The 22,599-nt window shown below is 42.4% G+C and overlaps 1 protein-coding gene across 1 annotated transcript in view; it reads left to right on the top strand.

Moving 5' to 3' along the window:
* Nucleotides 1-22,599, top strand: part of CFAP65 (cilia and flagella associated protein 65) — a 176,814-nt gene that overhangs the window by 91,295 nt on the left and 62,920 nt on the right. Inside the window, 2 exon segments of the mRNA XM_030210891.1 lie at nucleotides 6,075-6,297; nucleotides 13,230-13,358. Coding sequence (XP_030066751.1) covers nucleotides 6,075-6,297; nucleotides 13,230-13,358 — 352 coding nt within the window.

Here is a 22,599-nt window from a genome sequence, read left to right as displayed (position 1 = left end):
GACCAAGTAAAGTCGGCCAAATGCTTGTCAGGGCCAGCCTTCTTTTTTCCATTATCGGTCGAGGCTGGCCATCTCTTAACCACGCCCCGTCACGCCTTCGGTACACTGCTGACACACCCCCTTGAACTTTGGCTGGCCCTGCGACGGAAGGCAGTTGAAGCTGGCCAAAATCAGCTTTCGATTAAACCGATTTGGCCGGCTTTAGGAGAAGGCCGGCCATCTCCCGATTTGTGTCGGAAGATGGCCGGCCCTTCTCATTCAAAAATAAGCAGGATAGACAACTGCTTAACTATGAATTCTCAGTGGACCTGAGAGAGGTACCCAAAAGAGTTCTTAGCATGGATCTGATATAATTATTTTCCACGCAAGCCTAAATAAGGCACTCGTGGGTCATAAAAAGGTGAAAAAGACCTCTAACCCTCCCCTGGGCACAAAATCAGCTGAAGAAAGGGCGAGGAACCATAACAAGGAGGCTCACCAGGACAGCAGTTCTTCAACTCCTTCTCCTAGTCCAGATGAAGACTGGAGGTTAGTTAAAAAAACATAAAGCGACTGACAGCAATGAACACAGCACTCAATCCTGGAACGGACTGCCCCAAGTGGTCAAATTCACCCCAGATCACCCGACCTTTAAGAAGCGGCTCAAGACCTTCCTTTTCGGTAGAGCATATGCTGTGGGCCCTCCTGGTGTTACATCCCTCTGAGCCACGGCAGCCACATCGACAAATTGTCACCTTCCCCTCTCTCCCTCTCCCTCCTGTTGTTCCTCTTTCCCTTCTCTGACGCTAATTCCTGTATTTTGTATTAATGTTGCTTAATAGACTATTGTACGCCTCATTGAGCCTGTCCATGGGTGGGAATAATGTGGGATATAAATGCCATAAATAAATAAATAAGTTTCTTCCATTGAGACTGTGACTCCTCCCTCAGCAAACTAGTGAGTTCTCCCAGATTGCCTCCCATTGATAAACCTTGCTGTCGTGAAGGGACATTTTCAATATGACAGCTAAGTCCGACTTTAGACGTTTTGCAAAAACCATCCAAAATCTGAATAAGAAAGAACTTAATTTTCCAAAAAGAAAAACATCTATCTTTTGTTTTCAAAAGTACTGTTTCTAACAAGGTTTTGTACTTTGGACGTTTTGTTTTTTGGTCCATTTTCAAAAAAAAAAAAAAACGTCCATGTGAAAAACGTAGAAAATCAAGCCATTGCGATGTAGGAGGGGCCAGCATTTTTAGTAGACTGATCTCCCAGACATCCCAGGAGATAAATGGGGTACCCTAAGGGGCACTGCAGTGGACTTCATAAACATGTTCCCAGGTACACATCTCACCGTTGCTCCCACTGCCCACAACCGTACACAATAGCCCTTATGGGTGAAGGGGGCACCTCTATCTGGGTATAGTGGGTTTCTGGTAAGGTTTGGAGGGCTCACAGTTTCCACCACAAGTGTGACAGGTAGATGGAGATAGGGACCAGAGTCCCCCACTCTATGGTGCACTGCACTAACCACTACACTACACCAGGGACCTGCATGCTGCTCTAATAGACCTTGCTCTAACATCTGAGGCTGTCATAGAGGCTGCTAAATCATATTTGTACTCACTATTGTGGGTGGTGGGAGAGGGGGTCAGTGACCACTGGGGGGTATTGGGGGGGGTCATCCCTGATTCTCTTCAGTGGTCATCTGGTCATTTAGGGCACCCTTTTGTGCCTTATTCGTTATAAAAACAGGTCTAACTCAAAACGTCTTAGTTTTAGTCCTGGACACTTTTATTTTGTTCCATTATGGCTGAAAACGTCTAAGTGTTAGGAACGCCCAGATCCTGCCCTTAAGAAAATAAGAAAAACCATACTGGTCAGACCAGTGGTCCATCTAGCCCAATATTCTGTTTCCAACAGTGGCCAAGCCAGGTCACAAGTACCTGGCAGAAGCCCAAATAGTGGCAACATTCCGCACTACCAATCCTGGGGCGAGAAGTAGCTTCCCCATGTCTGTCTCAATAACAGACTATGGACTTTCCTCCAGTAACTTCTCCAAACATTTTTTAAACCCATATACACTAACCTCTGTTACTACATCCTCTGACAACCTCTGTTACTACATCCTCTGACAAAGAATTCCAGAGCTTAACTATTCATTGAGTGAAAAATATTTCCTCCTATTTGTTTCAAAAGTATTTCCGTATAACTTCCTTGAGTGTCCCCTAGTCTTCGTACTTTTGGAAGTAATAAAAAATGGATTCACTTCTACTCATTCTACACAATCAGGATTTTGTAGACCTCAATCATGTTTCCCCTCATCCATCTCGTTTCTAGCTGAAGAGAGGAGTGGCCTAGTGGTTAGGGTGGTGGACTTTGGTCCTGAGGAACTGAGTTCGATTCCCACTTCAGGCACAGGCAGCTCCTTGTGACTCTGGGCAAGTCACTTAATCCTCCATTGCCCCATGTAAGCCACATTGAGCCTGCCATGAGTGGGAAAGCGCGGGGTACAAATGTAACAAAAAAAAGAGAGCCTTAACCTCTTTAATGTTTCCTTATATGAGAGGTGTTCCATCTCTTTTATCATTTTGGTTGCTCTTCTTTGAACCTTTTCTAATTGTGCTATATCTTTTCTGAGATATGGTGACCAGAACTGAATGCAATACTCAAGGTGAGGTCACACCATGGAACGATGTAGAGGCATTACAGTATTTTGGTCTTATTTACCAGCCCTTTTCTAATAATTCCTAGCATCCTGTTTGCTTTTTTGGCTGCCGCCACTCACTGAGCGAGAAATTTCAATGTATTATCTATGATACCTAGATCTTTTTCTTTGGGTGCTGACACATAAGGTGGACCCTAGCATCAGGTAACTATGATTCAGTTTATTCTTTCCAATGTGCATCACTTTGCATTTGTATGTAACAAAAAGTGAGGAGAACAAATTAGGATACCAAAAAATGTATTTATTCTTATAAAAAATATCAAAGGATAACGACATTATAAGGCAGGTTCCGCTGGGTCTATAACTTCTGTTATATAGCTGGACCATGCACTGCAATCCTTCAGGATCATCAAGACCCAATCTGAAGGGTATGGTTCCTAAGGAAGGTCTTGCCTTAGCACAAGCCACACAGTCAGACTTGTTCATTTCTCCAGTAGTATAAATTACCTATGCCATCCATTCATTTTTTTTCCTGGTAACCCATTTCGAGTCCCAATTTTTCTTCAGTTGTCAGATTAGCAAATCTGATCATTGTGGGTATGGGGAGTCTGAAGTTATCTCGAGAAATATTCCTCTCCAATATTTGGATAAAGAAATGTCCGATAGGATCAATCCCGGAAACGTACGCTCCTACAACGTACAACCGTTCACCTGTCTTCCGGGGTGTTTATAGGGTAATTAGTAGTTTATTACAGTTTGTCTCACCTGTACACTCAGACACTGCCTTTTGGTTGTAATAGCCTCTTTCACTTCACCTTTTAACCATGTTAGCTGTCGTTTTCTCTTCTTTCCACCTTTGTAAATATGTGGAAAACATCTGGTCTGACATGTCCCATTTTAATTTGAACACACTTCTGATGGAGTTCATAGAAAAACGTCTAAAAATTGGTTTTGAAAACATCAATTTGGACGTTTTTGTGAGAAAAACATCCAAATGCAGATTTATGCCACTTTTTGGACATTTTTCTCTTTTGAAAATGAGCTCCAAGGTCACCTTAAGCAGTAGTTTCTTGGATACAATCCTACTAATAGGTTTCATAAACACAGAAATAAAAATTCAACATGATGATTCCTTGCCAGATGAATCTTCACTGTGTTTCTCTACCGCTCCTAAATCCTCAGATACAAGACTAGAGCACTGGTGGATTGCTGCAACTTATTCACAAGGTATCACAAAGCAATTCAGAATAGCATAATAATCCAACAATAGAAAATGTAAAAGGTAAACCTATCTCTATTCAGCACTCAACTGATGATTCAGAAATTGACAGGGAATCAGCAGATCATATTCAGCATACTGATCTCTCTGATTCACACAACGTTAAATCGGCTTATTGTTCCTTAGTATGGTAAGGGATTTACGTTACAACACGTATGAGGAGAGACTTGATGACCTGAACATGTATACTCTGGAAGAAACTTACGCCAAGCCCCCTCCCTGCCCATCTTCAAGTCTTTGCTTAAAGCCCACCTCTTCAATGCTGCGTTCGGCACCTAACCCTTACCATTCAGTGAATCCAGACTGCCCCAATTTGACTGCCCCTATCGGACCGACCGTTCACTTGTCTATTAGATTGTAAGCTCTTTGAGCAGGGACTGTCTCTCTTTGTTAAATTGTACAGCACTGCGTAACCCTAGTAGCGCTCTAGAAATGTTAAGTAGTAGTAGTAGTAGTATATGATACAGGCGTTCAAATATTTGAAAAGTATTAATCCACAAACGAACCTTTTCTGGCGATGCGAAGGAGGTAGAACAAGAGGACATGAAATGAGATTGAAGGGGGGGCAGTCTCAAGAAAAATGTCAGGAAGTATTTTTTCACGGAGAGAGTAGTGGATGCTTGGAATGCCCTCCTGCGGGAGGTGGTGGAAATGAAAATGGTAACAGAATTCAAGCACGCTTGGGATAAACATAAAGGAATCCTGTTCAGAAGGAATGGATCCTCAAAAGTTTAGCCGAGATTGGGTGGCAGAGCCGGTGGTGGGAGGTAGGGCTGGTGGTTGGGAGGCAGGGCTAGTGCTGAGCAGACTTACACAGTCTGAGCCCTGAAAAGGACAGGTACAAATCAAGGTAAGGTATACACAAAAAGTAGCACATATGAGTTTATCTTGGGCAGACTGGATGGACCATGCAGGTCTTTTTCTGCCGTCATGTACTATGTTACTAATGTTTGAGCCACTCTGATAGAAAACGATGGCGATATACTTTTAGGCTTGCCCATTCCTTGGTGTCTGCAGCAGATGAAGTCTGAGACTTGTGGGTTATGACCTTCTCCCAGCAGGTGGAGATAGCATTGAACTGAACTTTGTCTTATAGGACAGTATATATGAGGACATTCAGTATAGGGTGCCCATAGTTAAATGCCAGGATGATACATGCTAAGGACTGGATTCAGTAAATGGCACCCAAAGTTAGGCCAGGAAAACAGAAGAGTAGAGTATCCGATTTAACTTTCAGCACAAAAACAAGGAGATATAAAATCCAAATAAATAAAGAGTTTATTGTGATAAAACCTCTCTGAGGCTTGACACAATGCTGTGCTTTGGTGTTACTGCCTGCATCAGGAGTCTGAGAATGTACAGCCAGTGAGTCTAAAATGGCTCTTAATGTATGGAGTAAAAAAAAAAGTACCTTTAAAGGGTGACCTTCAAGCACAACAAAGTTGTGAAGCAAAGTATCTTCTTCCACGAACTTTCTTAGGCACAGATGCATCCACAGCAAGCTGGGGGGGGGGGGGGGCATACTACTTCACCTATATACTCAGGGACTTTGGACATGCGTGGAGAAGCTTTTTCACATTAATCAACTAAAATGTTGATTGATTACTGTGCCCTTCTGGTATTCAAGCAACAGATTTCCCGAGAAGTTGTTCTAATTCAAACAGATAACCAACTAGTAATGTTATTCAAAGAGGCAGGCAAAATTTGGGAATTCACTATCACTGTGTAAGCAGCTCTTCAGGTGGTTTATCTATCTGTTGATGTAAATCAGAGAGGTGACAAACTGAGTCACAGTCTAGATCTGCATGAATGGTCACTCAACCACACAGTCATCCAAAATCTATTTACAAGATTTATTTGCACCTCAGGATAATTCAAAATGTCAAATATTCTGTTCACAAGACCAACCCCTCACAGGTTGAGTCATGATGCATTTTCAATTTCATGGATCCAAGGCTTAAGAATAAATTTTTAAAAAATATTAAAAGTTTAGTAGAATATATGTGGAACTGTGCTATACTAGGTGACATCATCAATTGATGTGACTGCATTCCCATGCTGTTTATGGAGAATATACTTGCTAGAGGTAGGCCACTTTGCTGTGCCTCCCATCATCCCATCCTAAGCGGTTCTGTTTCTCTTTCCAGCGGTGGATGTCAAGGACTTTCCTGAAAAGACCCTGCTATGCCACGTAGTAGCCCAAGGTGTGTTCCCTACGCTGTCCATCACAGATGCTTGCGCTGCTGGCAGTGCAAGAGGCATTGGCAAAGGACATCTCTGGAGGCTTATGTCTTTGGAATCTCTAAACTTATGCTTTGAACGTGATCCCACACCACCAGAGTTGATCTATCGGGTTCCCACGCGACACAGGTAAGGGGGAATCACTCCTACTGGGAAAAGATACAACTAGTCATCTCATTGAAGGTCCTGTGGTGAATAGAGAGGAGGGAGTAGTACCTAACAAAACAGGGTAAAGTGATTATTCCGGTCAGAATCTCAACGGCCATACGGTGGATAATTTCCATTAGTGGGGTAATAGACTCCATAGGTACATTGTGCCCATAGGACTCCAACTTATTTTCAAACGGAAACCTCTTGCAGGGTTTTTCTTTAAAAATAAAACTACCTTCAGAGAAAGGACTCCTGGAGGAATTCTTATCTGTAGTAAGAGGGGCAGTATTCCAAGTGTCAAGTACACCTAGCTGCTACCAAGAATGAGGCCCTTGTGGGCTTTGTGAAAAGCCAACCAGTAATAAGGACCTAGAGTCTATCATGTATCACCATACAGGGACAGACTGAAGGACCGTCAAGCCCAGTATCTTGTTTTCAACAATAGCCACCTGGCAAAATCCCTTTTCATATCCAGAGGTTCTAGTAGCAGAACTATCAGGTCATTTACAGAAGCCTAGCGGAGATTGGGTGGCAACACCAGTAATTGGGAAGCAAAGCTAGTGCTGGGCAGACTTCTACAGTCTGTGCCTTGAAAATAGCAAGGACAAATCAAGGTCAGTTATACATATAAAGTAACTAATACAATAAGTTTATCTTGTTGGACAGACTGGATGGACTGTACAGGTCTTTATCTGCCTTCATCTACTATGTTACTATCCTACTAATATTTTGTTGTTCTACTGTCCACCATCCTTGAAAATAGCTGATTGGGACCTTGTGTTCCAAACTTTAGCAGATGCTACTACTAAATTTTCTAACCCAATAATCCTTGGGGACTTCAATATTCATGTTAACATCCCTACCCTACCACATTCTTCTCATTTTCTTAAATATCTTACAGACTTGAACTTGTTTCAGCTTGTTAACTTGCCCACCAAGTCTGCTGGACATACATAGTTGAATCAAATGGTTCTTTATCTTCTTTATTTGGTAATTTTCAATCTGTTCCATTTTCCTGGACTGATCATTCTTTGGTTCTTTTTTCTTTTGATATTTGTTCTCCTACTATTCTTGTACAACAACCTGGTGAATGGAGAAGGAAACTATCTTCCATCAATTTCTCCTCCCTATCACCACTCTCCAGGCTTTTTCCTACCTTACCTATTGATAAGCAGGTTGCTCTGTGGGACTCTCTCTTATCAAATAAACTTGGTGAGCTTGCTCCTCTCTGTTTTGTCAAGATTGGTACTGGGAAAAATAATTCGTGGTATAATAGTGGGTTTACTTTTTTTAAGCGCCATGTATGACATACAGAATGTTTCTGGCGTAAGCATAGAACGCTGGAAGCACATCATGCCTGTAAAACTCAACAGTGTTATTATACAGCACAAGTGAAAAAAGCTAAACAGATGTTCTTTACTAATGCCATAAGAAGGCTTTAGATTCCAATAAAAAACTGTTTTCAGTTTTTAATACCCTTACACAACCTTGCTCCTCATCGACCTTAGCTAACATTTCTTCGGCTGATACCTTGGCCCAATATTTTCTTGCCAGTGCTGACCTTATTACCCAAGTCTCTTTTCTAACTACTCAATGGTCTTCTTTTAATTTGGCCTTGAAGGAGGTTATTTCTAAATCCCTAACTGGTATGCACATCAGTACCTGTGCTTTAGATCCAGTTCCCTCCAGTTGGCTTAAATTGACTTCTCTTGATTTGTTGCCATTGGTCCACCAGCTGGTTTCCCATTCATTGGATGATAGTGTTGTCCCTGATTCACTTAACCAAATCAGAAAGCGCAAATTGGCCTCCAGGAACAGGTCAAAAGTAATCTTTATTGTAAATACCCGACACGAGCCGTGTTACGGCGTCCAAGCACCTGCGTCAGGGTTTGCAAGAAAAATCCTATGATGATGATTTTTGCAACACCACCACTGTTGGTACTTCAACATTTTTCTGATTCGCAGACCTCAGTCCTGTAGACCAAAGGTGTTGTCTAATAAAAGACCACCAAACTAACAAAAAAAACAATAATTCACTGAATATTCAAAAAAACCCTGACTCTGATCTATCTGTTCCAGCACATTACTACCCAATCTCTAACTTTCCCTTTCTAGCAAAAATACTGAAAAGGTAGTGTTCCAACAATTGCAATCTCATTTAGAATCAGCATTAGCATTGCATCCTCATCAGTCTGGTTTTAGAGTTGGTTATAGTGCAGAGATGGTCCTAACAGCATTGTTGAGCAAGGTCTGTAGTAAGTTGGACAATGGTTACATCGCTCTGGAAGTCTCGCTTGATCTGTCTGCTACCTTTGTTGTGGTCTTTCTTAGAAGACTTCTTTCAGTTGGTATTTCAAGGTCGGTTTACAGTTGGTTTGCATCTTTTTTTCATAAGCGTATGTTTAAGGTAATTGTTAATGATCATTTATCAAAAACCTTTGCTGTGGGATACCTCAAGGATCCATGTTATCTCCAATTAAATTTCCATTTTTTTCTCAGTCCTCTGGTTTGTTTAATTCAGTCAATGGGGCTAAGTGTTCATGTGTACACTGATGACATCCTTATAGTCTATTATACTGTTAATAACCAACCTGATTTGACTTTGTTACAACTATGTCTGGATAGAGTTGCAGGTTGGTTATCTAATAATCACTTGGTGCTTAACCCACAAAATAAAGTTGCTTATTGGCTTACAGGACAAGCCTCTCTGCTATCCACTAATCTGGTTCTCTTTGGACTTTCTGTGCATCCAGTAGATAGTTTTAGGTACCTAGGCATGATCCTAGATTCCAAATTGACATTCTCTTCACAAATTTCTTCAGTCCTTAAATCTGGCTTTATGGCTCTTCTCAAGTTGAGATCAGTGTGGATTTATTTTGATCATTCAGTCCTTCTTGCGTTGTTAGGAGTAGCCTGGTGGTTAGTGCAGCGGACTTTGATACTGGGGAACTGAGTTCAATTCCCACTGCAGCTCCTTGTGATTCTGGGCAAGTCACTTAACCCTCCATTGCCCCTAGTACAAAATAAGTACCTGAATATATATAAACCGCTTTGAATGTAGTTGCAAAAACCTCAGAAAGGCAATATATCAAGTCCCTTTCCCTTTATCTCGCCTGATCTATTGAATTATAGTATATTCTGGTATCACTAAGGATGAACTGAAGTGTCTCCAGACAGTTCAGAACATGGCAGCTAGGGTGCTTAATCTCTGGACTGTCTGGTATCTTTCCTTTTATTTAATGGAGTTCTCTTCATTTTACTAGATTTATTGTAAATTGTTCTGATTTGCTTTGCAATTAAGGGCGATTTCATAAAATTACCAATAAACATGAACAAAAGAGTAAAACATCAAGAGCAGGAATCAGGACTTTAGAACAAGAAACCAATCAAAAGAGTGTAACCCCCTTGGAAATCCCACTGCTGCAGGGCAGAACTCTGGGAGTTTCTTGGAGGTCACTATAAGGGTAGTGATATTCATGGGAAGAGATAATGAGGTACATTTTTTTTGTTACATTTGTACCCCGTGCTTTCCCACTCATGGCAGGCTCAATGCGGCTTACATGGGGCAATGGAGGGTTAAGTGACTTGCCCAGAGTCACAAGGAGCTGCCTGTGCCTGAAGTGGGAATCTAACTCAGTTCCTCAGTTCCCCAGGACCAAAGTCCACCACCCTAACCACTAGGCCACTCCTCCACTGTTGCTACTATTTGAGATTCTACATGGAATGTTGCTACTATTGGAGATTCTACATGGAATGTTGCTAGTGGAATAGCAACATTCCATGTAGAATCTCCAATAGTAGCAACATTCCATGTAGAATCTCCAATAGTATCTATTTTACTTTTGTTACATTTGTACCCTGTGCTTTCCCACTCATGGCAGGCTCAATGCGGCTTACATGGGGCAATGGAGGGTTAAGTGACTTGCCCAGAGTCCCACTAGCAACATTCCATGTAGAAGTCGGCCCTTGCAGATCACCAATGTGGCCGCGCAGGCTTCTGCTTCTGTGAGTCTGACGTCCTGCACGTACGTGAAACAGAAGCCTGCGCAGCCTTCTACATGGAATGTTGCTAGTGGAATAGCAACATTCCATGTAGAATCTCCAATAGTAGCAACATTCCATGTAGAATCTCCAATAGTATCTATTTTATTTTTGTTACATTTGTACCCTGCGCTTTCCCACTCATGGCAGGCTCAATGCGGCTTACATGGGGCAATGGAGGGTTAAGTGACTTGCCCAGAGTCACAAGGAGCTGCCTGTGCCTGAACTGGGAATCCAACTCAGTTCCTCAGTTCCCCAGGACCAAAGTCCACCACCCTAACCACTAGGCCCCTACCTAAGGCGTGGGGCAAAGAATGTTAGAAGTAGTGAGTGGAAAAGGAGAAGGTTCTTCAGTTACCCATCCCCTGATGAGACCCAGAGCATTGAGGAGGAATCCCAGGCTTTTTCCTCCTTTTGTAATCTAATCTCCACTAGATTGCTTACTACTGCGTAACCCTGGTAGCGCTTTAGAAATGTCAAGTAGTAGTAGTAGTACTCAACTAGGGAATCCCTTTTGTTTGTGCACTAATGTTGCCATTAGCATGGAACCATTTTTAAAAATTACTGTGGGAGCACTAACCACCACCTATTCTGTAGGCAGTAAGGGCTCTTGTGTTACCAGTGCGCTAACCAGTTAGTTCCTGGCAATGTCGATGCACTAACTGGTTAGCGCAGGAATGCCCACTCTCTGCCCCTGACACGTCTCCTCAAAAAAATTTCTACTATGCAGTTACCGTGCAGACATTCCAAAACTAACCTGTGACGCCTTAGTGCATGCCATGTTAGGCTATGTTGTGCTGTGTTAAGCATACATTAACACCTAACACAGCTTAGTAAAAAGACCCCTGTGTAAGATATGTGTGTATTTACAAAATAGTGCTGGGGCAGATTTTTACCATTTCTGCATGTCTGCGCACACACACCCTCACCCTCACATTATTATCTGCATTGACAACATTGGCAAATGGTCTTTGTCTTTTCGACTTAAACTTAATACGAATTTGAATCATATGCTAAGGTTTATTCCAGATCCTGAGGGAACCTAATTTAGTGTAGAAAAAACATCAAGGGTCCTGGGAATGATGGCCCCTCAAGTTAATAGTTTGGTCCAGAAAGCTTTTTTCAAACTTGAACAATTAACGCTTAATGCGTTCATGTTTTTTTCCTGATCATAGTAAAATCATTGTCCAGCTGTCAATTTCATCACCAATTGACTACTGCAATTCTCTTTAGGTAGTTCTGCTTAATTAGTACATAACATTTAGTTTATTCAGAATATAACTGCAAGGTTGCTCTATTGTAAGTTTAAGTTTGACCATGTCTCGCCACTGTTTAGAGAAATACACTGGCTCGAATATATTTTAAGGTGGTGTGTCTGATTTTCCAAACCTTAGAAGGCCATTATTCCAATGGATTTGTCTCTTTGATTAATTTGTGGGGCTTATATATAGAAAGTCATAAGTGTAATTATCTGCTTTTGGGATAATTTCTGTTAAAAATGTTAAATATAAATTGTCAGTAACAAATTCATTTACATATTTATCAGTGAAACTTTAGAACAACTTGCCAAATGAAATCTACTCTTCTATGTGTTATTTTCATTTTCAAAAGTTGATGAAATCATATTTATTTCCTAAGTGTTTGTAACAGGTTTTTCTCTTTGTTTTAGCGATGATTATATTAGATTGTAATTCTTGGCTACTGTACCAGTAATTTTTTTTTGTTACCAGCTTTGAATCTTATTAAGGGATTAGGCGGGTAATTAATCCCCCAAGGTAAGATAAGGTAAATTACTAACATAAATAAACTGGCAAAGGTACCCAAGCAATGTAGTCCTCAAGCGTGTTTGTTGGGACTGTACAATAAGAGCACCTCCTGGGAACGGAGCAAGTTACTCCGATGGGGGTTGGCCGCGGCAAAATGCCTTATAGCACGCGGACGGCGCTCTCCTGACCCACCAGCAATGGGAGATTGGAAGAACAGGTTGGAGTCACTTATAAATATGGAACGCCTCACGGCATATCGCCGAGATGGGGAGTTGAGACGTGGGCGGAGTTGGTCCCGACTGCTGAATAGCCTTGAGAAAATTAAGTCCTAAGGAAAAGGGGGGGGGGGGGGGGGGGGATATAGGGGTGGGGGGGATTGGGGGGGAGGGGAAGAGGGACAATTGAGATGCAATACTGGTACATGGGTTTGGGGGGGGGGGGGGGGGGTTTTTTGTTTTTTTTTAAGGATAAAGGATAGGCAGTTATCAATAGTTTGGAATACAGTGGAATGTATGCTTAAAGGTAGCTTCGTAGGATATATAGAGGAAAAGATGAACCCAGGTTGTTGATGTAATAATTAATCTAGCAGACGGTGTCCCTAAGACCTGTGGGGATATAAACCTGTTAGGACATTTTGTGCATTTTCAAAAAAATTGAGGCTGGTTGGAAGCTGAATTTGATGTTGTATACTGTTTATTTACAGACATAATTAAAATTTAAATATGAAAAAAGAATATAAAACTAGAAGGGGAGCGGGGGGTTGATTTAGGTGGGAGGGTGGGTGGGTAGGGAGGGGGGGGGGGGGAAAAGTTTCAAAAATGATTGTGATTAACAGTTGATGTTGGACTTTAATTGTTTGGAATATCAGAGCAGTCTGTTGGCTGCACTGGCAAGCATTGTATTTTTTCATTATGTTGTGTTCAATAAACATTTTCAAATTAAAAAAAAAAAAAGGTACCCAAGCAATAGCACCTGCCCTGCAAAAACATTGATCAACATTGATTTTATGTAGTTACAACTTATAAATCCATAAAAATAGAAGGCCTGACCACAATGTATAGTGTACTCATATTTCTCTCTTTCTTCTTTCCATTCCACTAAAAGCACTCGGAGATGTCCTTCTGTTTTCACTCCGGCCATACTGGATTTTAACTTTGGGGCTGCCCCTGTAGATTCGGAGCCCACCATAGTACTTCTCATGCTGGAGAACCGAGGTGTAGTGCCTGTTACTTGGTAAGTGCTCCTGATCAGCGTTTCATGAACATGTAGAATTCTGCATAATAGCCACTCCTGACGTACACTGAGCATCATTTATTTCTATATACTCTGACTCTCCCATCTTGAGGTAGATATAATAGGCATCTCAGAGACTTGGTGGAAAGAGGACAATCAATGGGATACTGTGTTAACAGAGTACCAATTGTATCACATTGATAGAGAGGGTCAAATTGTGTGTGTGGGGGGGATTGTGTTATATGTTAAAGAGGAAATTGATTCAAATAAAATAAACATTCCACATGAAACAGATAGCAGCGTGGAATCATTATTTTTATTTATTATTACATTTGTACCCCGCGCTTTCCCACTCAAAGTAGGTTCAATGCGGCTTACATAATAATAAGGATTACAGAGTATTGATAGAGACAATGTAAGATATTTATAGCAAAATAATAAAAGAGATAGGTGGGTAGAGATGGGCAAGGGTGAGAGGAGTAGGAGAGGTATGAGTAAGGGGTATTTGAGCATTGGAGGTGGGGTAGAGGGGATGGGACAAAGGATAAGCATAGGGAGATTTGGTGGGAGATGTAGTCTGGGTCATTGTCTATGAGGCTCATTTTCAAAGCACTTAGCCTCCCAAAGTTCCATAGAAACCTATGGAACTTAGCCTCCCAAAGTGCTTTGAAAATATGCCTCTATGTCACCTGGATATGTATTGGGTAAATGGGTCAAAGGATTAAATTGGGTCATTTGGGTAGGCTTGCTTGAACAGATGGGTTTTATTATGGAAAGAAATTCCATGTGTGAAGGGAAGGTGTATTCTTGTAGGACTGTACTACCGTCTGCTGGGACAGGACGAACAGATGAAGAAATGTTTACAGAAATTAGGAAAGCTGGTAAATTGGGCAATGCTATAATAATGGGTGATTTCAATTACCTCAAAATAATGGAATCTGTAGAACTCAAAACCAACACTGCAAAGTTAGTTATACATAACTTAGTATTCGAAGGCACGTCTTGTGTATTTCAGTGAAAGAATGGTGGAGAAAAAAAGACTTCAGTCCTATCGGAGACACCTCAATTTGAATGAAACACCTTCATAAATAAAGAGGACTCCTTTTAATCATAAGTCTACAAAACAAAACTCCACTCCCAAATAGATATTCATGAAACAAAAACAAGACCACCTTTCAAGAATACCAAAAGGACGAGACTCAATTTTATAGTATCATGAAAAAATCGTTACTTATCTTGGATGGCAGAAGTATTCCTTATCATATGCCCTTTTAATTGTAGTAATAATCCACAGATATCCCAACAGGGAAGCCCTGTTTCTCCTTTATCAGGCTGCTTCAGGGGATAAAACTTCTTCAATCAATAAACATCCAAGATCGCATGTATTCTCCACCCAATTAGTCTCTTGTGGCACTTTACAAAATGGCGATTCGCTTCTTGCAGACGCTAAGGATCTATACCTTGTGTGCAACGTTCTACTGTCTCCGATAGTACTAAAGTCTTTTTTTCTCCACCATTCTTTCATTGAAATACACAAGACTTGCCTTTGAATACTAAGTTAAGTATATATAGAACTAACTTTGCAGTGTTGATTTCAATTGCCCCAATATGACTGGATAAATGTTACTACTACTACTACTACTTAACATTTCTAGAGCGCTGCTAGGGTCAAGATTTCCTGAATAGAGGTGTAGTGGTTAGGTGCCGAAGGCAACATTGAAGAGGTGGGCTTTGAGCAAGGATTTGAAGATGGGCAGGGAGGGGGCCTGGCGTATGGGCTCAGGGAGTTTATTCCAAGCATGGGGTGAGGTGAGGCAGAAAGGGCGGAGCCTGGAGTTGGCGGTGTTAGGGAGTGCCAGGGAGATCAAATTTCTAAATTTCTTGAAAGCTATTATACAGCGATATATGCCATCTTGATCCTTGCGTTCTGAGCATCAGCATTTGCTTGTAATTCCTGTATTACAGCATGTACATTTGGAATTCACAAAGTTGGGTACTTATTCTATCAGAGATCCCATTGAATGGAACAGTTTGCCACTGTGGCTTAAATGTGAAACCAGTAAATCAACATTTCAGAAACGCTTGAAAGATTTTTTGTTGCTTAGGGCCTTTTACAATTAGATTGATGCTGCATTTGATCTGTTGTTGAGTTCTTTCATAATTCGTATTTGTTTATTGTATTTTATGAATGTTTTACTGTAACCCGCCCTGGATAAGGGTGAGCAAAAATAACACATCTAAATTTAAATCTAGATGTAATAAATGACTGGTTCTTGGAGCAACTTGTCCAGGAACTGACAAGAGTGGGAGCCATTTTGGATCTGGTCCTTGGTGGAGTGCAGGGCATAGTGCAAGAGGTGGCGGTGTTGGGTCTTCTGGGAAACAGTGATCATAACATGATCATGTCTGAGCTAATATCTGGGATGAACCCACAAAGGAAGTCTACTGTAGCTGCATTTAATTTTCGAAAGGGCAACTATAATAAAATGAGGAAAATGGTTAAAAAGAAGCTAAAAGGATCGGCTGCAAAGGTTAGGACACTAAATCAGGTGTGGACATTATTCAAAAATACCATTTTGGAAGCCCAGACCAGATTCATTCCACGTATTTGCAAAGGTGGAAAGAAGAGAAAATAATAGCCAGCATGGTTAAAAGGTGAAGTGAAAGAGGCTATTCTCCGAGGACAAGCAGGCCAATATTCTCACATGTCCAGTCCAGAGCTTGTGACAAGCTTTTAAAAACAGAGTCTTCTGGAGCGTGAGTGGATCTACACTGTGCCTGCGCGAGTACCTTCCCGCCTGCCGCGCAAATGCAAGAACATCAGTTACTTTTTTCTTTTTTTAAATTCTTTATCATTTTAAAGAATACAAAGATACATTCTTTGAAAAGATACACCCATTTTAGATACATAGAATTAAGGAAATATGCTACATAAAGAATCTTTTCCAAATTGGGTTTATAGTCCTCTAGAAAAGTGGATTCAAGATGGTCATAACCAAAGGAAGTTGGTATATTAAGAAATAATATATAACAAAAATCAAGCAGTGGTTCCATTTAATACATTTACGGGACTCTTATTTGAATTAAGGTCTAGTCTCTTTTCATATCAAGGAATGATCTCAATTGTTCAGGTTCAAAAAAAATATATTTCTTCTCCTTGAATATCAAAATACATTTACAAGGGAAACGTAATTGGAAAACAGCCCCTATGCTAACAGATTCCTGCTTCATATCCAGGAATTTCTTCCGCCTCTGTTGGGTCCAACGAGCAATACATCAGTTACTTTTTTCCATGGTGAGGACGTGTTTTTTCCACTCTCCTCACAGCTACCGGTCCGGTTCTCTCCTGAGTTCTTTTGTGCCTTTTTTAATTGTTTCTTCGTTAGGGTTATTTTCTTCACGTTTTCGCTTTCCTTCTATTTTTTCTCTGGTGCCTTGTTTTACGGGACACCATCAAGTACATAAGTACATAAGTACATAAGTAGTGCCATACTGGGAAAGACCAAAGGTCCATCTAGCCCAGCATCCTGTCACCGACAGTGGCCAATCCAGGTCAAGGGCACCTGGCACGCTCCCCAAACGTAAAAACATTCCAGACAAGTTATACCTAAAAATGCGGAATTTTTCCAAGTCCATTTAATAGCGGTCTATGGACTTGTCCTTTAGGAATCTATCTAACCCCTTTTTAAACTCCGTCAAGCTAACCGCCCGTACCACGTTCTCCGGCAACGAATTCCAGAGTCTAATTACACGTTGGGTGAAGAAAAATTTTCTCCGATTCGTTTTAAATTTACCACACTGTAGCTTCAACTCATGCCCTCTAGTCCTAGTATTTTTGGATAGCGTGAACAGTCGCTTCACATCCACCCGATCCATTCCACTCATTATTTTATACACTTCTATCATATCTCCCCTCAGCCGTCTCTTCTCCAAGCTAAAAAGCCCTAGCCTTCTCAGCCTCTCTTCATAGGAAAGTCGTCCCATCCCCACTATCATTTTCGTCGCCCTTCGCTGTACCTTTTCCAATTCTACTATATCTTTTTTGAGATACGGAGACCAGTACTGAACACAATACTCCAGGTGCGGTCGCACCATGGAGCGATACAACGGCATTATAACATCCGCACACCTGGACTCCATACCCTTCCTAATAACACCCAACATTCTATTCGCTTTCCTAGCCGCAGCAGCACACTGAGCAGAAGGTTTCAGCGTATCATCGACGACGACACCCAGATCCCTTTCTTGATCCGTAACTCCTAACGCGGAACCTTGCAAGACGTAGCTATAATTCGGGTTCCTCTTACCCACATGCATCACTTTGCACTTGTCAACATTGAACTTCATCTGCCACTTGCACGCCCAATCTCCCAGTCTCGCAAGGTCCTCCTGTAATCGTTCACATTCCTCCTGCGGCTTGACGACCCTGAATAATTTTGTGTCATCGGCGAATTTAATTACCTCACTAGTTATTCCCATCTCTAGGTCATTTATAAATACATTAAAAAGCAACGGACCCAGCACAGACCCCTGCGGGACCCCACTAACTACCCTCCTCCACTGAGAATACTGGCCATGCAATCCTACTCTCTGCTTCCTATCTTTCAACCAGTTCTTAATCCATAATAATACCCTACCTCCGATTCCATGACTCTGCAATTTCTTCAGGAGTCTTTCGTGCGGCACTTTGTCAAACGCCTTCTGAAAATCCAGATATACAATATCAACCGGCTCCCCATTGTCCACATGTTTGCTTACCCCCTCAAAAAAATGCATTAGATTGGTGAGGCAAGACTTCCCTTCACTAAATCCGTGCTGACTTTGTCTCATCAGTCCATGTTTTTGTATATGCTCTGCAATTTTATTCTTAATAATAGCCTCCACCATCTTGCCCGGCACCGACGTCAGACTCACCGGTCTATAATTTCCCGGATCTCCTCTGGAACCCTTCTTAAAAATCGGAGTAACATTGGCTACCCTCCAGTCTTCCGGTATTACACTCGATTTTAGGGACAGATTGCATATTTCTAACAGTAGCTCCGCAAGTTCATTTTTTAGTTCTATTAATACTCTGGGATGAATACCATCAGGTCCCGGTGATTTACTACTCTTCAGCTTGCTGAACTGACCCATTACATCCTCCAAGGTTACAGAGAATTCGTTTAGTTTCTCCGACTCCCCCGCTTCAAATATTCTTTCCGGCACCGGTGTCCTCCCCAAATCCTCCTCGGTGAAGACCGAAGCAAAGAATTCATTTAATTTCTCCGCTACGGCTTTGTCCTCCCTGATCGCCCCTTTAACACCATTTTCGTCCAGCGGCCCAACCGACTCTTTGGCCGGTTTCCTGCTTTTAATGTATCTAAAAAAATTTTTACTATGTATTTTTGCTTCCAACGCTAATTTCTTCTCAAAGTCCTTTTTTGCCCTCCTTATCTCCGCTTTGCATTTGGCTTGGCATTCCTTATGATCTATCCTGTTACTTTCAGTTGGTTCTCTTCTCCACTTTCTGAAGGATTGTTTTTTGGCTCTAATGACTTCCTTTATCTTACTGTTTAGCCACGCCGGCTGACGTTTAGTCTTTTTTCCCTTTTTTCTAATACGTGGAATATATTTGTCCTGAACCTCCAGGATGGTGTTTTTAAACAGCATCCACGCCTGACGCAAGTTTTTTACTCTGCGAGCTGCTCCTTTCAGTCTTTTTTTCACCATTTTTCTCATTTTGTCGTAATCACCTTTTCTATAGTTAAACGCTAGCGTACTTGATTTCCTAGTTTCACTTCCTTCAATGCCAATATCAAAACCGATCATATTATGATCACTGTTATCAAGCGGCCCTCGTACCGTTACCCCCTGCACTAGATCATGAGCACCACTAAGGACCAAGTCTAGTATTTTTCCTTCTCTTGTCGGCTCCTGAACTAGCTGTTCCATGAAGCTGTCCTTGATTTCATCAAGAAATCTTATGTCCCTTGCGTGTACAGATGTTACATTAACCCAGTCTATATGCGGGTAATTGAAATCCCCCATTATTATTGTGTTGCCCAGTTTGTTTGCGTCCCTGATTTCCTTTAACATTTCCGCATCCGTCTGTTCGTCCTGGCCAGGCGGACGGTAGTACACTCCTATCACTATCCTTTTCCCCTTTGCACATGGAATTTCAATCCACAGTGATTCCAAGGAGTGTTTTGTTTCCTGCAGAATTTTCAATCTATTTGATTCAAGGCTCTCGTTAATATACAATGCTACCCCTCCACCAATCCGATTCACCCTATCACTACGATATAATTTGTACCCCGGTATGACAGTGTCCCACTGGTTATCCTCCTTCCACCAGGTCTCAGAGATGCCTATTATATCTAATTTTTCATTTAGTGCAATATATTCTAACTCCCCCATCTTATTTCTTAGGCTCCTGGCATTCGCATATAGACATTTCAAACTATGTTTGTTGTTCCTAAGTACATCATGCTTAGTACTTGACAGTATTAATTGGCAATCTTTTGTCTGATTTTTATTGTTATTTAAGGATACCCGATCTACTACAATCTCTTTTGCAACCTCACTATCAGGATACTCTATCTTCCCTGTTATGGTGATATCTTTGAAAGATTCCTTATCCCGAACCATGCTCTTTTGAGTGACTGTCGGCCTTCCCCCCATTTCTAGTTTAAAAGCTGCTCTATCTCCTTCTTAAACGCCGATGCCAGCAGTCTGGTCCCACTCTGGTTAAGATGGAGCCCATCCTTTCGGAATAGGCTCCCCCTTCCCCAGAATGTTGCCCAGTTCCTAACAAATCTAAAGCCCTCCTCCCTGCACCATCGTCTCATCCACGCATTGAGACTCTGGAGCTCTGCCTGTCTCTTGGGCCCTGCACGTGGAACAGGTAGCATTTCAGAAAATGCTACCCTAGAGGATCTGGATTTGAGCTTTCTACCTAAGAGCCTAAATTTGGCTTCCAGAACCTCTCTCCCACATTTTCCTATGTCATTTTACCTCCTCTTCTAATTGCTTTCAGTGTGGCTTTTTGCCTTCTAACGGCTCTGAGTCTTTGATATTTACAAGAACCCAGTACGTCAAAGCGGCTCAACATCGATGTCAACATCGTGTTTGTGATGTTGGTGTTGACGTCGCCGGTGAACACTATTGGGGTCCCTGGAGCCAACCACTTGTTTCATATGCTGGTGCTGACTGATTGGTGCCGAAATGCAGTGATGTCGTCGGTATCAAACATAGCTTCAACGTCGTTTTTCATGCCTCGGCATCAAGGATCATCATCTATACCAGCTCTTCAGGCATCAAGCATCAGTGTCTCCCAGGCACTGTATCAGATCTCGATACCTTGTCGATGACACAACATCTAAGCAGAAGCAGCTGAGGGTCCGAAGTCCTTTGGAGTACATTGACATCCAGGGTGCTTGCATCAGCAATGCTTTTCCACTTAGCCCTGTCGGGGCTTTACCTACAGGGCGCATATGATTTTGCAGAGTGCATGGGCATTCAGGGTGCTTGCATCTGCCATGCTTCTCCTTTCAATGGTTTTTCCCTCAGCCTGTAGCCCTACTGCTATTGCAGCTTGCCTCAGTGTCTGCATAGACATTCTGGGGCTTGTTTTTCATTCCTATCAAAGGCATCAATGCCGTGGGTGCTTGCACCCACCATGCCTCTTCAGTTAGTTCTTGTGCCTCGTATGAGACCTGTGGTGCTGCTCTTGCATGCGGTACCGGCATCGATTGCCACATCGATTGACAGTCACGGCATCTGTGTCGATGCTCTGGGATTTTGTCGTTTGTTCCCGACAAGGGCATCGATGTCACGGGTGCTTGTGCCTGCCATGCCTCTTCAGTCAGTCCACATGGCTCAGATGAGACCTGCTGTGCCATTGCATGCTGCACCGGCATCAATTGCCTTGTTGATCGACGGTCTTGGCGTTTGCGTCAGCACACTGGGATTTTTTCGTTTGTTCCTGTTAACGGCATCGACGTTGTGGGTGCTTGCGTCCACCATGCCTCTTGAGTCAGTCCACTGGGTGCAACCTGCGGCACCAACAGTCGTCTTTGGGACTGGAATACTACCTCGACGTCCCTATTAGAGCTGTGATCTCGGCCGATGCATCTTTGGTCTCAGTCCCCCTAGGACAGATCCTGCCTGACACCGATGACATGCGCAGGTACATCAGTACAAGATCTCTGATGTTCTTCTGAGCAGACGTCCTGAGGCATGCCATCTGACCTTCTCACCTCCATCCATCTGTGGCACCTTGCCTTCTGCAGAGGTTATTGCAGCTGCCATCCTACCCCCTTATCCATGTGGAGGTTTGACCCACAGCTCAATTTGACCTCCTGGGACTTTGAATCTCCTTCTGGGGAATCTACCTCCTCCTTCACCTCTCCCTGATGTTTCTGAGAGGATTGGGAGGTGCCTTCTGTCACTACTCCTCCTCCCCAAGGATAGAGCATCTTTGTACCTCTTTGTGGCTTACCTAGATTTGTCAGCCTCGCTCCATGGTGATTGGATATGCGAGCTAGAGGTTATAGCAACTTGGCTATATGCCCCCCCAGTTGACCGCGCTGCCACCTTAGCTTCATTTCGATGGCTGTTCTTCAGTCCTTAGCCATATCGGTTCTCCATGAGTGTATTCTTCTGTGGCCTGGTATGTGTCACCCTAGGTTACCAACCTCTCTCCCTTGCTGAAATCGATCATCCATTTTGTGAGTTGGCCGGACACTACCAAGTGTATTTTTATTTGGGTCGAGTGACATTTGTCCTGTGCCTTATTATGGTTTCAGCTATCAGTGAGAGGCTACGCTCACCCTTATGGCTACCTGACTTTTTTTTTCCATTGACAGTTCTATAATGGGAAAATGGATACCTGTGCTACCTTTTCAAAGACATACCGCCCTCTTTATCTCAGAGATTTTTGTCAACAACTTGGGCAGCACTCCCTCCGGTTGTGGTGGAGTGGGTACACCATTTCTTCTGCGTCTCACTGGGCTCAACTCCAGCACTTTTGTTCTCGTTCGTGGCCTGTACCTTATCCTGAATATCTCTCCATCCATGGCAAGGAATGTGCTTGTCACTATCTCTGGAGATTTGGACTGCTGGACCAGCGCCATCACGGAGGCCCAATCAGTTGAAGGGGAGCTGCTTTTTTTCGGGTCAAGGCCCAGGCTGCTAAATTACCATTAAGAGCATCTTTCTTCTGCTCTCAGTGCGGCAAGCTCATTGCAGACCTGCAGTTCCA

Source organism: Microcaecilia unicolor, chromosome 7 (assembly GCF_901765095.1).
Source record: "Microcaecilia unicolor chromosome 7, aMicUni1.1, whole genome shotgun sequence".
Classification (NCBI taxonomy): Eukaryota; Metazoa; Chordata; class Amphibia; order Gymnophiona; family Siphonopidae; genus Microcaecilia; species Microcaecilia unicolor.
Note: the sequence above shows the minus strand (reverse complement) of the source record. Positions and strands in the feature narration are given on the sequence as shown.